Source organism: Ascaphus truei, chromosome 3 (assembly GCF_040206685.1).
Source record: "Ascaphus truei isolate aAscTru1 chromosome 3, aAscTru1.hap1, whole genome shotgun sequence".
Classification (NCBI taxonomy): domain Eukaryota; kingdom Metazoa; phylum Chordata; class Amphibia; order Anura; family Ascaphidae; genus Ascaphus; species Ascaphus truei.
The window spans coordinates 328,920,119-328,938,489 of record NC_134485.1 but is presented as its reverse complement, the minus strand read 5'-3'; the positions used below and the strand labels follow the sequence as shown (position 1 = coordinate 328,938,489).

Below are 18,371 nucleotides of genomic sequence, written 5' to 3'. Positions count from 1 at the left end.
AATGGATGAACAAGGTGTAAGAGTGTTTCCACATTTCGAACTATTGAATGACATCCTATATCATGTGAATAAGTTACACAAACAGGGGAGGTCATTCGACAAATATTAGTCCCTAAAGGTTTGATTAAAACAGTGTTTACCCTTGCCCATACTCTCCCATGGAGTGGTCATTTGGGCAGAGATAAGACAACGTACCGCATCTCGTCCCGGTTTTACTGGCCAGGCATACATGGTGACATCATGAAACTATGTGAGACATGTCCGGAATGCCAGTTAACTAGCCAAAAGTGACAGAAGCCGGCTTCTTTGGTTCCTCTGCCCTTCGTATCCGTCCCATTCGAGAGGATTGGTGTAGATCTGGTAGGACCTTTAGAACCCTCTGCGAAGGGACATAAATTCATACTAGTTTTCATAGATTATGCCACCAGAAATCCTGAGGCCTTCCCTCTGAGATCAACCACTGCTAAACAGGTTGCTCACAGGCTGTTAGAGCTATTCTCTCGGGTAGGACGTCCCCAAGTAATGTAAACTGTCTAGGGAACAAATTTCATGGCGAAGTTAATGCAGGATGTCCTGAAGTTATTGGAGGTTAAATCCATCCGAACCTCAGTCTACCATCCTCAGACTGATGGATTGAATGTCTTGTATTCACTCGCTTCATTTGCTCACGACCTATTCTCTCCTAGACCCACTACAATCTGGCTTCTGCACTGCTCACTGAACTGAAACAGCCCTCACTAAAAAAACTATTGACCTCCATGCTGCCAAAGACAATGGTCATTACACTAACATTACTTTACCTCTCTACAGCATTTGATACTTTGGAGCACCCTCTACTCCTTCACATTCTCCATACTCTTTGTATTGATAACAAAGCTGTATCCTGAATCTCCTCTTACCTCTCCCATCGTACTTTCAGCGTCTCTTTTGTAAACACCTCCTCCTCTATGGATAGCTCTGTGGGGGTTCCCCAGGTCTGTCCTGGGACCTCTTCTCTTTTCTCTTTACACACTCTCTAGGTGATCTAATCACATCTCTTGGGTTCAAATATCACCTCTACGCTGATGACACACAATTAATTTTTAAACCCCTGATCTTACACCTACTCTGCAGACCAAAGTTTCTGACTGTCTCTCCGCTATATCATACTGAATTGCCCTTCGTCGACTTAAACTTTGACTTAACATGTCAAAAACGGAGTTCCTCATATTTCCTCCCAAACTTGGCCATACTACCTCCTTCCACATTACTATTGGAAGTACTATCATACACCCCATAGCACAAGCATGCTGTCACAGAGTCACTCTCGACTCCACTCTCATATTCTTATCTCACATTCAAAAGGTAGCCAAAACCTGGCGTTTTTTTCTCCGCAATATTACAAATATACGCCCTTTTCTCTTTTGCTCGACTGCTAAAACTCTTACACAGGCCCTCATTCTCTCCCATCTTCACTACTGTAAACTCCTGCTGTCTAGCCTTCCTGCCTCTCACCTGTCTCCCCTACAATCTATCCTAAACGCTGCTGCCAAAATCACTCTACTTTTTCCTAAATCTCTCAGCATTTCCCCTGCTGAAATCCCTCTCCTGGCTTTTATCAAGCCCCGTATCACACACTCAATCCTCCTCCTAACTTTTAAAGCTTTACACTCTTCTGCTCCTCCTTACATATCAGCCCTAATTTCTTGCTATACACCATCCCGACTCATGTGTTCTGCTCAATGATGTCTTACCCCTTTGTATCTAAAGCCCTCTCCCGCCTTAAACCTTTCTCACTGGCTGCCCCACACCTCTGGAAGGCCCTTCCCCTCAATATCCAACTAGCACTCTCTCTATCCACTTTTTAAGACCCATCTTAAAACACACCTACTTAGCGAAGCATATGAGTAGCTCCGTGGCTGATACTTTGCACTGTATACATAAACATTGGCCCCTTGAAGACGCATTTACCAGAACGCCCTCCTACTGTTTCTGTACGTTCTTCCTACCTATCAATTAGATTGTAAGCTCCTCAAAGCAGGGACTCCTTTTCCTCAACGTTACTTTTATGTCTGAAGCACGTATTGACCTGTTATTTGTATTATTTGTTAGTAATATGACTCTCACGTGTATTACTACTGTGAAGCACTATGTACACTAATGGCGCTATACAAATAAAGACATACAGTACATACATACATCTATGACGTTTGCACTGCTGAGCAAAGTATGAGCAAAAAACTTGTTTTTCCAAGTCCGAGTAATAAAGGAATCTTTATTTAAAGTTAAGTGGTGTATGGACCCCTTACTGACCCTACCTAGATGGCCAGTCCGTCACTGGTATTTAGTGCTAGCTTCCATCCCCTATACATAACACACATTGCTATACCAGTCCTAACCGCAGGAACCCTGCTTTTACTGTGTTCACACTTTAGCTGGAAATTTTTTAACTATCTGATTCCACAGCACTGGAGGGAAAAAATGTATTTTCATTTTATGAAATAGCATACAGACCTCGCAGCTCTGCACTTACCGTGATAGTACAGAAAAGCAGAATGTTGCACAACTAGTGAGATAAATATAACTCTATTTAATAATTATTAAACACTTTGCCGTTATATATTTGTATTACAGTAAGAAGCTGAACCCCCCCCCCATCATGTGGCTCCCTCTGCTGGTGCTCCTGGCTCTGATTTTCCTGTACAGATGGCACAGGCAGAGACAGACACTGCAGAATCTCTCAGATAAATATGTGCTGATCACTGGATGTGACACTGGATTTGGAAACCTGCTGGCGAAGCAGCTGGACCGGCGTGGGCTGCGCGTGCTGGCTACTTGTCTGACAGAGAAAGGGGCAGAGGACCTGAAGAAGGAGACATCCAGCAGACTGCAAACAGTAATTCTGGATGTTACAGACAGCCAGAGTGTGATCTCTGCTGCCAAGTGGGTCACTAGCACTGTAGGAGATGCAGGTGAGTGAAGCTTTATGTCAGGAGAAAATGTTATTTAGTAATAGGGATCACTCACAAAAAGGGGTATTTTTGTGTAGTGTAGAGACTTACTTTACAGCATCAGTAGGGAAATGCTGAGCAAATGTCCTAATAAGTGACTTGTTAATTCGCAGATATAGGAGGCATTGATATAAAATACAATGAAGGGTAACACTGCTAATACAGTATGTTGTATGGTGTCACTATGCTTGTACCAAAAATCTTGCAATGTACCTCATGCAAACATGTACGGTATTTTCTTTGAATGCACCAAATAAAGAAATTCAAGAAAAAAAAGTGACATGTTCTCAGAAGGAGCGCTCCAATTAAACTTGCATGTTCTGAATATGATTAAGGATCTCTCATTTATTTGGTGTCAAAACACAGAAAAAAAACATTGTTTTTATTATTGATGTCCTTCTACACTTCCCTCTTATTCCATATCTTGCAGGACTCTGGGGTTTAGTAAATAATGCTGGGTTAGCGATTGCCGTATGCCCCAATGAATGGCAAAAGAAGGAAGATTTTGCCAAGGTGCTGGACGTCAACTTGCTGGGGATGATTGACGTGACCCTGAATCTGCTGCATCTCATCAGAAAAGCCCAGGGACGTATTGTCAATGTTTCTAGTATGGCAGGGAGACTGTCTATTGCTGGCGGAGGGTACTGCATCTCTAAGTATGGCGTGGAAGCATTCTCCGATAGTCTAAGGTGAGCAGCATGAACAGGGAACATTACAGAGCATGGCCATGAACTATGACTGTAATTGGGTGGCCCTCAGAGTATATAACCCTTTAGGACGTAATCACAATATTTCCATGGATTACCTAACTCTTTTTATAAAAGTTTCTATTATCCCCAGATGGGACATTACATGCTCAGTCATGAGATCATGTGCACGTCCTTCTTTAAAGAAGGATAACATAATAACAGTTTAATCCAAGCACTGGAAGAAATAGAGACATTTTCCATACAGTATCTTAATTGTCTTTTACAAACCAAATCGTTTCATGTGAAACGAGTTTTCTCTCATTGCTTTAGTGAATAAACACGGACCAGATGAAATATAGCTAGTATTTTTTAAATCCAAAATCTAAAAACTGGATAAAATTACGTGTTGACAAAATAATTGTTTTCTGCACATTTGTTGAAAAAAGGCTGAAAAGATTGGAACATTATATGTGTAATAAAAAAACATTGTAAGTCACATTCATGTTAATGGGACATAAGGTTTGCTAAGATTAAACACTGTATAGTAACTTGTGGTATCGGTGTTACATGCTAATAATGCCTAATGTTAATCTTGGCTTTCATCAATTCAGATTGCAGTCATGATGTTCTACATTGAATCAACATGATGGTGCATGAGGTTTTTTCCAGCACAAAAGTGCTTTAGACAGTATCAGTGAAGATAACTAATCAAACACATAGAATCCCTGCCAGCTCTGAATCCAACACCCACCACATACTGTACAGTGTATGTATGTATATGTATATGTGTGTATATATATATATATATATATATATATATATATATATATATATACACAGTGTCAAAAGCAGTGCTATTGGGTGTGACCAAATGTACTGTATACTGTACAAAAAAAAGCATTCTCTTTAGGGAACTAACACTCTAATGATGCCATTATACAAATCTCCCTACAAGATAGATGTTGGTATATAAATATATGAAAAAACACTTCAGACCAGAACTCAAAAACAATGAATTATTAGTTGCATAAACATTATGACTCATTGAGTTGTTGCAGACAAAAGTTATTCATTTAATGGTAACTTACTGTACTGATGCTATCATGTATATATTTATCAAGTATCACAATTCCCATTAGGAGTGCTGTTCATACACAGACCAAAAGCAGAAATTAAAAATTAATACTAGTGTGACTTCATCCATATCATATTGGAAACTCCTCTCTTATCTTGTATGGAAAAACATGAATGGAACATAATATTAGCAATGCTCATTAAAGATGGCCACTAATGTTTTATTTCAGAACCACTTTATAAATCTGCCCTATTTGTTGCTGCATTGCTTTGTCAATTACAATCAGGATCCTGGTGAAAAGTGTATAGGTTTAATGCTTGCTAATACTAGTCACTTTGCCATCTAGTTCGTGAACAAATAAAACAGCAGAGGTGTTGCATGGGTAAATACTTATCACAACTCCATTCTAGGTATTTGATGGAACGGTTGCTTTCATAACGATAGTAATGATGTATTTTTCTTATTTTTTCCCCCACTGCAGACGGGAGCTTTGTGATTTTGGGGTAAAAGTGTCCATCATTGAGCCTGGCGCTTTCAGAACTTCGATGGCTGTCTCAAAACCTCATAAGAAATATATGAAGTGGCTGTGGGAGAATCTACCTGCAGAGGTCAAGAAGGACTACGGAGAGCAGTATTACCAGAACTGTGAGACCCCCTGCTTGTCTTTTTGGAATTAAGGGTAGAAGGGAATATTTCCATTTGTAGAGAGATGTAGAAGGGGACAGCATGAGGATTGCAGTGATCACATGACTTCTGAAGTGGAAACTTTCAGGTCACACATTTACAGGAGTAATTTGTATTCCTCCCTTTGTAATATTGTGCCACGCACTGCACATCGGAGAACAGGAACACAAAAGTCACATTAAATATCTGCCTATGAAGCTTATGTAGCCATCCTTCCCCCTGACTAAAGGGACTACCGGTACTGCCGTTACCTGTCTGGCTGCCAGATGGCCTGAGCTTCTGCCTCTGGGAGCCTGGGGTGTCACTTGCCTGCCTTGGGATGATCCCCACACAGGAACTAATACCGGCAATGATCACACCACAAGTATGTAATAACGGGTTTTACTGAACACATATATATCTTATACCTATACCACACAGCATACAGCACTCCCAACCCCAATACACCACGAGTGCCCCCACAATACAAAGGGTGCTTGGCACCAATACGTTGATGTCCTTTTACCCAATGTCAAGGCCCACCCAAAAGTGTGTATGGTAGCGCTACCTGTGGACCATTAGTGCACTTTAGTTGAGGTACCTGCCGGGTACTCCAGTACCCGGCCGACTAGCAACAGGGATCCACTGATCCAGAGACGTCGTCATCCACGAAGGTGTCCGCCTCTGCGTTTGAAGGGTCTCACCTTTGAGAGTCTCTTAATGTAGATAGTCTGGTCACAGACCACAGGCTTTAAGTCACCACGCGGCATCTTCACTGGTGCGATACGCAGACTATAGGGAGCTACAGGTGAAATGTCCCTAGCTATGGGATTCTCTGTAGCAACCACAATCTATCAGGTGAGTTGGGCCTATCTTGGACCTAAGGGGGTAATCTGGCCTAGTCTGGGTGCCACTGACACCCAGACCCTACCTTCCCCTTCCCTATCGTGGCTTCAACTGTCAGCGTGAGCTAAGCGCGCCAAATGTATCCAAATCACCTCAGAGGATCTGAGTCGCCTTATTGGCTGGGTGCCTACATGTGATCCCAGACCGCAGTGCACTATGGGACTTGTAGTTCCCCTGCGGATCATGTTCTAACATGGCCGCCGCTGCTTGCAATCTTCTGTGCATGCGCACCTCCCTAACATGGCGGCTGCACTACTGTGCAGGCGCACGGCCCCTTTAACATGCAGCCGTAACCTCCCTGCACGCCGCAAGGTAAGGGACCAAGGGGGGAACCTGGCTACACTTACGTAATAGTGTTTCAACCATGCAGTGGGAGATTATGGCCATTACTGCTTCTACGGTGCATGATACCTGTTAGTAACAGTAGGGCTGAGTCGTCCGCTGATGGTAGTGGGACACAGGACAAGGCTTCTGGGGTTCATACCCACATACCTTTAGCAGTGCAGCTCCTCCATCTGCCGTAGGCTCCAGGGAACTGAAGGTGATCTCCCAAGGTAGAACAATTACCTCTCCCCAGTAAGGTCACGCACCAGGCAGGAGGTATAACAACAGGAATGGTTTATTATCTCTTCTGTACAGTACAGTACACGGCAGGGTTCTGCCCAATGCAGCAACTATTAGGTACCCACTGAAGGATGGTTCCTTTGCCATCACTAGAGGCCAAGGGCACCCGCAGCCATCCTAGCTTTTCCCTGCCTTCCTTGCAGAGGCAGCGGTATGGTCCACACTCACTCTCCCCCGGAGGGGGATGTGTGACCTGCCTTCCTCAAGTAGGAGAAGGCACTCCTGAATTTAGGATGGCACTGCCTTTAAGTATAGCTAGGAGGAGGGCACCAGGTCTGTCTCATGATTGGTCATGCCCAGGTCTGATGTCACCGTCTCCCGCTGTCACTCAAGTCCCGCACCCCCATAAACCCCCATATCAACTACTGGCAGCCTGATTGTATCAGGGCTTACTGCAAGGAGAAGGGTATAATAGTAGCCGTAAGTGACCTGACTACACTCTCCCTCTGGTGGACTCCCAACTACCCCACTTTGGTCCTAAATTTTCAGGTGCCATCCTTGAAGGTAACCTGAACATAACAACAAAACATTCACATGATTGATATCACATTTACTATACAGTACATGATACATCTCTGTGAACACAGTCATTACAGCTTACTGGAACCATTAGCAGCTTTATTTGACTACAACCATAAAATAGCTGCCTCCTCAATAATAGTGCTCAGGGTCCAGTTTTCTAACTAAGGCTCCTGAATCATCACTCACAGAACATCCGCTTAGGGTATCGTTCAGATACATACTCCACCCGGTCCATGTACACTGATCTCCCTACTTTCTACACTCCGACTATGTAGGTCACTCTTTCTTCCAAATTATGGAAGTTATTCCTACTATGTTCTAGAGCATAGGCCCTAACGGCCTCGATCAGCCATGTTTCCCTATTCTCGTCAATCTCCCTCATCAACGGTTCAGGGACATAGAGGTACTTGAACCCATGTGAGTATGTACTTCTGTACAACATGCCGCTCGGCTAATTTTAGTTAACCGATGACCTTCAGCCTGGCCTGGCTGAACCTAGAACGTTGGTTCTTGAATCGGGGGTTCGTAATCGTCTAAGGCCACTCCCTTGGGTTGTACTATACCCAACCTTATCTCCCTTCCTCTGCATCTCATGGCCTCTACGGCCTCCTCGGGACAGAACTTTCCTTCCACCCACCAATTATCTACCACATCATCCATCTCTAGAAGAAATCTGGTGCGATCCATGTACGACATGTACCCTGTGTGTGTTGTGGTGCATGAGAACCCTGACACATTAGATACTACCGACATTGCTTTTTGACTTCCCCCAGACGCAACACTCTCTGCCGCATCATACCCTCTATCATAATCATTTCCTCACACTCGATAGTCAGAGGAAGGATTGAGAGACTGGGCCACACTCTTACTCCTCCTTAAAGAATAATAGTCCCAGTCAGCCAGATCTGCCTCACCCGGCAGCACACCACCCTCGGCCGGCCTGGTAGTTTGGGTTTCCTCATCGGAAATCTTCTTAGGGGTTGTGAAAAAAAGGGGACCGGCAACGTACATGGGAATCAGCGGTCTGGGTCATGGGGTAAGGGGCCTGAAACTAACAGAGTCCTGGTCAGCAATCTTTGTGGATATAAGGCCCGAACCTGACACCAATGTGATGTGGAAAACATGGGGTGTAGGTGCCAGTTTGGGCATAAGCCAATGGTCCATTACATATTTCCGGTACTGGGTCCAAAAAAGCAGGGGTTGAAACATTCGGCCATACCGGAGGGCTTTCTGTCTTAGGGTCAAAGCTAATGCAGTAGCCACTTGCTTATGGGCCAAACGCTCCTTCAGGGATTGCATAAAGGCAGTTCCTTTAACCGGAGCTATAGCGGTACTCACCGGAGTGGAAATCAAAGGCTTCTCCTCTGCCCCAGCGGTCACAAGTAGTAGGACGTCATCTCCGGCAGGTATCGCGGGGTCCTGGAACAACTCCAGATCCAACACCTGAAACACATCGACATCTGGTCGTTGCACGGGTATGCCATCTGTACCGGAGAATCCCTGGATCGGCCTCTTGATACCTCCAACACGGGTAGGCTCATCCGACTCTTAGGTCTCGTGGTTATGGTTGCCGGGCTCCTCCATCTCTTGTAGCCATTAGGATGTTCAGTTCCTTAACATCATCAGTCAGCTGTAAGGGATCGGGGGACACGTGCCTCTCAGTAGGTCCCCGTCACCCAGGCTCCCAGTGCGGCCGCTCATCCCAGAGCCCCTTCCCGTTGGCTCCTTACCTCCTCCGGTCGGACGCCATGCCGCTCCTCCGCGGCGCACACTGCATCCTCCCACACGCGGCCGGGGCGCGCACACGGGAATCATACAGGTCGCGCGTGCACCCGATCCTCTTTGCCGTCCTCCCGCACCGCTGGCTCCACCTCCCATCAGCTACAGGCTGTCTCCACCACTCACCTGGCTGACTCCCACTCTGGGCACCTGAACCTATCCCTGGGCTTGCTCAGACAGGCCTCTGCTCCACCTCTTGCTCTCATTGGTCCTCCTGCATATATAACCCCAGTCTGCCCTCTCCTTCCTCGCTCTGGATTGTTCTTCTGTGGCTTCGGTTGTTCGGTCGTCTATGCCTGGCTCTCTTCTGTATTACAGCTCTAGTTCCTGTCCCTGCCCCTGTTGGATACCCTTGGATTTGATCTTGGCTCTCGTTGACTTCGTGTACCTCGCTACTACCTGGACTCGGCTTTGGACCTTACTATGCTGCTCTCTCCTACCCCTGACCTACGGCTCTCGGATCTCTACCCTCGGACTTCTGGCACCCCAGACACAGCAAGTATCAAGTTAACCCTTTCTCGCCAGGCCTGGCAACGCATCATACCAAACTCCGGGCACGCCCTCACTGCTGTGGGTGCGTGTTATACTCTTACCCACCTCAGTATTGGTGACTGGCCAGGTCTGCGGGCATTCAGGCGTTACATTATGCAGAGACCAACAAATGCAGACACCCCTGAGGTGGCCAAGGTGTATCTATGGATCACTGGCAATTTTTAAGCGATCAAGTCACGGCCGTGGCACAGCAGCTTTCTAACCTCTCCCTGCAGAACTTGTCAGCTGCACCGTCCCCTCCTGCCCCAGTACCTATGGGCCTTCCGGAGCCACGTATTCCACCTCCCAACTGGTATGCCGGAGATCCCCTTACTTGCCGGGGATTCTTGAACCAATGTGACGTCCAGGTCGAGATGTCCCCATCTCGGTTTCTCACAGATCGCTCTAAGGTGGCCTATGTCTACGCCCTGCTGACGGGCGACGCTCTCGCTTGGGCTTCACCTCTCTGGGAGCACAGAGCTGAGATAACACAAGACTACCCTAGATTTCGGCGAGAGTTCCAGCAGGTCTTTGACACACCAGCGCGTAGGGAAACTGCCAATTCTTCCTTGTTTCATCTCTCCCAGGGTCGCAGGTCGGCTGCAAGTTATGCGGTGGAGTTCCGCACCATTGCTGCAGAGACTCGGTGGAATGATGAAACCCTTTCCGCGGCATATTGGCAGGGATTGTCCGAATGCCTCAAGGACGACCTGGCAGCTCACGTTCGTCCCTCATCTCTAGAGGACCTTATTGCCCTCAGCATCCGGATGGACCAGCGCATTCAAGAGAGACGCCAGGAGCGCCAGCGTCCCCGTTTTATGCTGCCCTTGTCTGCTTCTCCTAGATCTCCTCCCTTGCCTCTTCCTGCATTGGACGCCCCTGAACAGATGCAGATCAGTAGCCAGCAGCTCCGGACCGCTGAGAGAACACGCCGCCGAAATGGGGGTCTCTGCTTCTACTGTGGGTCCCTGGAACACCAACTACGTCACTGTCACCTGCGACCGGGAAACGAGAACACCCAGTAAAGATTGAGGGGCTTTTACTGGGTACCATATCTCCTTGCCCCTCTCCTGCCAAAGAGCTACCGAACAGAATTCTTCTGCCCATAACTCTCGAGGGTCCCAATGTCCGGGTAGCAGTGGAAGCCTTCATCGACTCCGGGTCTGGTGGCAACTTCTTGGATCACGACTATGCTTGCAACAATCAAATTCCGTTAGTCAAGAAAAAGTCACCCATCGGTCTTGAGCCTATCGATGGTCGACCGCTCCAACCAGCGTTTATAATATTGGAATCTGTTCCTCTCACCCTGACCACCGCGGATGGTCATACGGAGGTCATCATCTTCGATGTCTTCCACTCACCTACTGTCCAGGTCATTTTGGGATTGCCGTGGCTCCAGCTTCACAACCCGCGTGTCGATTAGACAGACGAATTACCGATCCAGTGGGGTCCTATCTTGAAGGAGGCGGTCATTCCTCCCGTTAGCATGCTCGCTGGTCTCGACGCTTCTTCACCTCCTCTCTCTACCCTGCCTGAGGTATATCCTTAATTTTTTGGATGTCTTCAACAAGACTCAGGCGGAAGTCTTACCAGCTCATCGCTCATACGACTGCCCCATCAAATTAATTCCTGGAGCCACACTCCCTAAGTCTAAGTCGTATCCCCTCTCCGTGCCCGAGACCGAGGCTATGGCGACTTACATCCAGGAGAATCTCAAGAGAGGTTTTATTCGGAATTCTACTTCCCCGGCCGGGGCGGGTTTCTTCTTCGTGAAGAAGGATGGCTCCCTAAGACCCTGTATCAACTTTCGTGGGCTTAACAAAATCACGGGTAAAAACCGGTATCCTCTTCCTCTAATCTTGGAACTTGCGTTCTGCTCAAGGATGTCTTCTTTCTACCCCCTTTGTATCCAAAGCCCTCTCCCGCCTTAAACCTTTTTCACTGACTGCCCCACACCTCTGGAATGCCCTTCCCCTCAGTACCCGACTAGCACCCCCTCTATCCACCTTTAAGACCCACCTTAAGACACACTTGCTTAAAGAAGCATACGAATAGCACTGTGAACATTCTGAACACATGATACATAAAGCTTGGCCCCCTGCAGACGCACTTACCAGAACTCCCTCCTACTGTCTCTGTACGTTCTCCCTACCTACCAATTAGATTGTAAACTCCTCTTCCTTAAAGTTATGTTTATGTCTAAAGCACTTATTCCCATGACCTGTTATTTATATTATATTATCTGTTATTTATTTGATTACCACATGTATTACTACTGTGAAGCGCTATGTACATTAATGGCGCTATATAAATAAAGACATACAATACAATACAATACAACTCTTTGACCGGCTCCAAGGAGCCTCTATATTTTCCAAACACGACCTGAGAGGAGCTTACAATCTAATCCGAATACGCGAGGGTGACGAGTGGAAGACTGCATTCAACACACGTACGGGTCATTATGAATACCTAGTGATGCCGTTCGGTCTCTGAAATGCCCCAGCCGTCTTCCAAGAATTTATGAATGACATCTTCTGGGACATTTTGGGTGTTTTCGTCATCGTATACCTAGATGATATCCTCATTTTCTCCAAAAACCTGGAGGACCACATTCGTCACACCAGGGTGGTCCTCGCTCGGCTTCGTGCCAATAGCCTCTACGCGAAGATGCAAAAATGTCTCTTCCACCGATCATCCACAGCCTTCCTTGGCTATATAATTTCCGACAAAGGCTTCACCATGGATCCCTAGAAATTGAAGGCTGTTCTAGATTGGCCGTTGCCGAACTCCTTAAAAGCCGTCCAGCGTTTCCTTGGGTTTCAAACTACTATCGGAAATTCATCCGTAATTTCACCACTGTCGCGCTACCCATTACCGCTCTCACCAAAAAAGGGTTGATCCAGCAGCATGGTCCCCAGATGCCATCAAAGCCTTTGAGTTTCTTAAAAAAGCTTTCGTCTCTGCCCCATCCTTCGTCACCCAGACACGTCTCTTCCTTTCACCATTGAGGTTGACGCTTCGGATGTGGGAGCTGGGGCGGTACTCTCGCAAAGGTCCTCACCCCAAGAAAGACTCTATCCTTGTGGATTCTTTTCTAGGAAATTCTCTTCGGCCGAGAGAAGTTAGCCTTGCAAAAATGGAGACACCTCCTTGAGGGTACCAAAGAGCCAGTAGCAAGTCTCACCAATCACAAAAACTTATTGTATATTGAGGGGGCTCGTTGTCTGGGATCCCGTCAAGCACGTTGGGCACTTTTTTTTTCTCGTTTCAGTTACACGATTTCTTAAATTCCGGGTACCAAGAAAACCAAGGCCGATGCACTCTCGCCAGTTCTCTACAGAGGAAGGATCTAACGAATCTTCAGAGTCTATTCTTCCTGCAAAATACATTATTTCTGCCAATACTTTCGACATCCTGGATGAGATCACCAAAGCCCAGGCTCATATCCCTAGGAGATTTAAGGTGCCAGAAGGACGTCTGTACGCTGCTCCACATTTTCGCCACAAGATCTTGGAGTGGGGGCATTCTTCCAGATCAGCTGGTCATCCTGGCTTCAAGAGGACAGTGGATCTTATTAAACGGACCTTTTGGTGGCCTAATATGAGCAAAGACATTTTTTATTTCACCAGAGCTTGTCCAGTCTGTGCTCAGAGCAAGTCCACCCGACACAAGCCATCCGGTTTTCTCCTTCCCCTTCCTATTCCGGAACGGCCTTGGAAGCATATTTCCATGGACTTTATTGTGGAACTTCCTCCTTCTAAGGGGATGAATACGATCCTTGTAGTAGTGGACAGATTTTCCAAGCACACACACTTTGTACCCCTCAAAGGTCTCCCCAATTCAGCTACCTTGGCTGACATATTTTCTAAAGAATTTTTCAGGCTACACGGCGTTCCACTCACCATTGTCTCGGACAGGGGTACTCAATTCATTTCGAAGTTTTGGTGAGCATTGTCTCAGAGACTTGGCAGATCCCTCCTCTTCTCCTCGGGTTACCACCCGCAGACCAACGGCCAGACGGAGAGAATTAATCAGACCTTGGAGCAGTATCTCAGATGCTTTGTGTCAGAATCTCAAGACAACTGGGTAGACCTACTACCCTGGGCGGAGTTCGCAATTAATTTGTTGAAGAATGAATCCACACAAGAGTCGCCTTTCTTAATTAATTTTGGGTTCCACCCCAGAAGCCTTCCTCTCTCTTCCCTGCCCTCTGGTGTACCTGCAGCAGATATCCAAGTTTCTAATCTACAAGACTCCTGGAAAAAGATTCAAAAAGCCTTGCAAGGGGCCGTCCAAAAAGAAAAGGCTCAAGCAGATCGGCGACGTCAGGTGGCTCCGGAGTACAAACCTGGAGACATTGTCTGGCTTTCTTCAAAAAATATTAAACTTAAAACTCCTTCTCAGAAGCTGGTGCCCAGATTCTTGGGTCCCTTAAAGGTCCTTGAACGGATCAATCCAGTAGCCTATCGACTTTCGCTACCTCCCACCATAGGGATACCCTCAGTGTTCCACGTTTCCCTTCTGAAACCCTTCATTCAGAATGTACATTTTCCGGACCGTTCTCATAGACCCAACCCCATCGTAATACAAGGGCAACAAGAATTTGAGGTTCACTCCATTCTCGATTCACGTTTTCTAGGGGCAAACTTCAGTTCCTCGTTCATTGGAAGGGATATGATCCGGAGGAACGTTCCTGGGTACCTTGTCATCACATTCATGCCCCAGCTCTTCTTAAACAATTTCATCGGAAATTTCCTCCCAAACCTTGGGAGGATCGTCCGGAGTCCAATCCTCAAGGGTACTGTAAGGGATCGGGGGACACGCGCCTCTCAGCGAGTCCCCGTCACCCAGGCTCCAAGTGTGGCCGATCGTCCCAGACCCCCTTCCCGTCGGCTCCTTACTTCCTCCGGTTGGACGCCATGCCGCTCCTCCGCGGTGCACGCCGCATCCTCCCACACGCGGCCGGGGAGTGCGCACGGGAACCTTACAGGGCGCGCGTGCACCCGATCCTCTTTGCCGTCCTCACGCACCGCTGGCTCCACCTCCCATCAGCTACAGGCTGTCCCCACAACTCACCTGGCTGACTCCCACTCTGGGCACCTGAACCTATCCCTGGGCTTGCTCGCTCCACCTCGTGCTCTCATTGGTCCTCCTGCATATATAACCCCAGTCTGCCTTCTCCTTCCTCACTCTGCATAGTTCTTCTGTGGCTTCGGTTGTTCGGTCATCTATGCCTAGATCTCTTCTGTATTACAGCTCTAGTTCCTGTCCCTGCCCCCGTTGGATACCCTTGGATTTGATCTTGGCTCTCGTTGACTTGGTGTTCCTCGCTACTCGACTGTGGATCTTATTACGTAGCTCTCTCCTACCCCTGACCTACGGCTCTCGGATCTCTACCCTTGGACTTCTGGCACCCCGGACACAGCAAGTATCAAGTTAACCCTTTCTCGCCAGGCCCGGCAACGCATCATACCACACTCCGGGCATGCCCTCACTGCTGTGGGTGCGTGTTATACCCTTACCCACCTCAGTATTGGGGACTGGCCAGGTCTGCGGGTATTCAGGCGTTACATCAGCAGATTCGACAGCGGTCGAAACACCATGGAAGACCTTCTGCTGCTGGCATGGGAGGAAGGCAGGGACACCTCCGCAGGGGAGAGACACCGGATTATTTCCGAGTCACCAGTGGCAATCAGCAGAGCTGGTCCCGGCTCATGAGCTTCTGAGAACAACGGTGTCTCATCACCCCAGGCAGTCACCTTAACCGGGTGCTCGTGGGCTGGTTCCAATTCACCGCCTGTCTCTGGTTCCTCTGCGGGGACCGGGTCTGGAACCGTATCAGCCAGCTCTGTAGTCACCGGGATACTCTGTTCCTTTGGGCCATGTTTAGGGCACACGGGCCCTCCGAAGCCTCCATTGTTGAGGTAGACTAATTTGTTTTAGCATCATTGCCCACCCAAGTAGTGGGGTCAGTCTCATCTTTTTCAGCAAATCTCGTAGGCCGCGTGGGCTTCAGGAAACGTGCTCCACAGTGAGCACACTTGGCTCCCCAGGTCAGTTCGCCGCCTGGGAAATCACACTTGGGACATACTGTAGGCATCTGCAGAACCTCTCCCCTTCTATGTTCACCACCAGGAGTCCTCCTGGTAGTCGACAGTGCATAAAGTCCAAATTGCTTGACATGGTCAGCTTTTCTCTGTAAGCACGAACACGAGTAATGGGTAGCTCACTCCTCTTGCTTGCCAGGCTCCAAATAACAGAGGTGCGGTCCTCTACATCCGGTACCTCCCTTATTCTCCAATGTCTTTAGACATTGGCTAATGGTGTGCCCCCTCCCTCTGGTGGAGAATAGAGGAGGGGCTCTCAGCAACATGGACTGGGCATGACTGACTCCTGGCTGAGCCAGTCAAGTCTCTTGGGTGGGGCCCTGGCTTTCACGCCAGAACCTTGCAGAACTTTGCAACAAGGCTTGCAGATTTTCTGCAAACCTCCAATGCATTTCCCATTCTCGGTGGTTACCGCTATCTTGGATGATGTGCCTCACGTGGTGCATTCCCGGACAAGGGAACCTCCGTTTTGAGCACAGTCCATTGTCTGACTGTATAGGAATCGTAATTCCAACGGGAATCTATTTCCTGTGGATCTTTACAGCACATGGTTGTGATCTACCAAGAGTAGATTTAAACCCCAGGCTAGCACAGCTCCATCTTGATACGCTGCACATGATTACTGTCCATTACAAGCACTCTGTGGTTCCATGGTCTGGCTAAGGCTAGTGGTACTCTGGGGGTCTAGACACCTTATACTTCAGACATTCCACCTAAGATACTCCCTATCCAGTACCCTTATGTGCCCCTCCAGGCTGCCAGTATCGCTGACCTTCCCCAGAGGTCCCTGGGACTCAGTTAACCAGAGCACCCCCTTTAGGCATCCCGACTACCCACCTCAGCGCTACTTGGAACAGCAATAGCCTTTGTGTCTCCAGACCATTCACCCAATAGGGCAGTCTAGGACATAGCTCCGTTCACTGGGCGGATCACTCAGACGCTACACCTAGCCTCCCTCCTTCAATTTCAGCACTTGTTCTGGAAGCATACCTTGTTACTTCCAGCCTTGTTTCGCTGAAAGTCTGTCCTGTTGGGTAACAGATCTCAGCAGCACCTCCAAATGTATTGGTGTTTCCCCCACCCGGTGGGAGTTTATGGCCATTACTACAGTACGTCTGTGGTGCATGATACCTGCTGGTAACAGGAAGGCTGAGTCATCCACAAATGGTAGTGGGGACACAGGACTAGGCTTCTGGGGTTTATACCCCACATATCTTTAGCAGTGCAGTGCCTCCATCTGCGGTAGGCACCAGGGAACTGAAGGTGATCTCCCACGGAAGAGCAATTACCTCTCCCCGACTTACTGCCAGGAGAAGGGTAGAATAGTAGCCATAGGTGGCCTGGCTACACTTACAATTAGTTTTGTTACCTCTAAGTACAATGAGAAATACATTGACTAAACTAAGGTGATGCCAGGTTTTATTAACAACCCTAATAATGTTTCATTTCTGTCTTTTATGTGCACACAGGGGTCCAGAACCTGGACAATTTGGTTGAAACTGCTAACTCCAAGCTGTACAAGGTCACAGACTGCATGGAACATGCCCTGATTGCGGTTTACCCCTGGACGAGATACTCCGCTGGCTGGGACAGCAAGCTCTTCTACATTCCTGTTTCTTACCTCCCTACAATTCTATCTGATTATGTGCTATGTCGCGCTGCACCCAAACCAGCTCAGAGAGCAGAGTAATGTTATTTCTGAGTGCTCAACAATACACAATACAGATTGTCCTTTTAATGTTACGTGTATATAGGCCAATTAATAGAAACAATAGCGAGTATGATACCATTTATTGAACTAACACATGGTTTATAGTAGAGAAGCTTTTGAAACTCAGAGTTCTACCTACAGATTCTCACATGGTTCTAAATGCTACCTGACAGCTGATATGTGTGAGGTTCAAAAGGCTTGTATAATGTAAATCATGTATTAGTCCATTTAAGTTTCCTTTTTTTCACAAAAGGGACCAATTTGGTTACCATTCTTTCTTGTTATAGAAACCTATAGACAACCAAACACCACATTCAGCAACAAGTTCCCTTATACCATGATCAGATGGCAAAATGATGAAGCTGCATTATGAAACATAACATTATTTAATATAGACACATGAACATAAAGAGTATAATTATCTGAACCTGTCAACAGAAAATAACCTGCTTCCAATGTGATATCAAATATAATGTTTCTTAATATGAATGTACCTCCTGGGTGACTTTATTTGCCAGTATACTGTAATTCACATGCAACTTTTGCCAGACTTCATTCAGTATGATTTGTACCTACACTAAGTGAAACTTAAACGTATATTTCTTACATTTTAATTAAATGAACGGGTGGGGGGGAGAGACAAAAACCAGATAATAAAGTAGACAGAATAGGGAAATAGCAAGGGATCATGGAGGAAGAACGACGGCAAGTGGGAGTTTGGCAAGCAGAGAGACACCCATATTAAATACAGATAATACTAGAAAACTTCTA

The 18,371-nt window shown here is 47.2% G+C and overlaps 1 protein-coding gene across 1 annotated transcript in view; it reads left to right on the top strand.

Moving 5' to 3' along the window:
* Positions 1–18,089, top strand: part of LOC142489886 (retinol dehydrogenase 7-like) — a 51,347-nt gene extending 33,258 nt beyond the window's left edge. The window contains exons 2-5 of the mRNA XM_075591443.1: positions 2,614–2,951; positions 3,421–3,679; positions 5,236–5,399; positions 17,359–18,089. Coding sequence (XP_075447558.1) covers positions 2,639–2,951; positions 3,421–3,679; positions 5,236–5,399; positions 17,359–17,579 — 957 coding nt within the window. The 5' untranslated portion in view covers positions 2,614–2,638 and the 3' untranslated portion in view covers positions 17,580–18,089. The remainder of the gene's footprint in view (positions 1–2,613; positions 2,952–3,420; positions 3,680–5,235; positions 5,400–17,358) is intronic.
* The last annotated feature ends 282 nt before the right edge of the window (positions 18,090–18,371 follow it).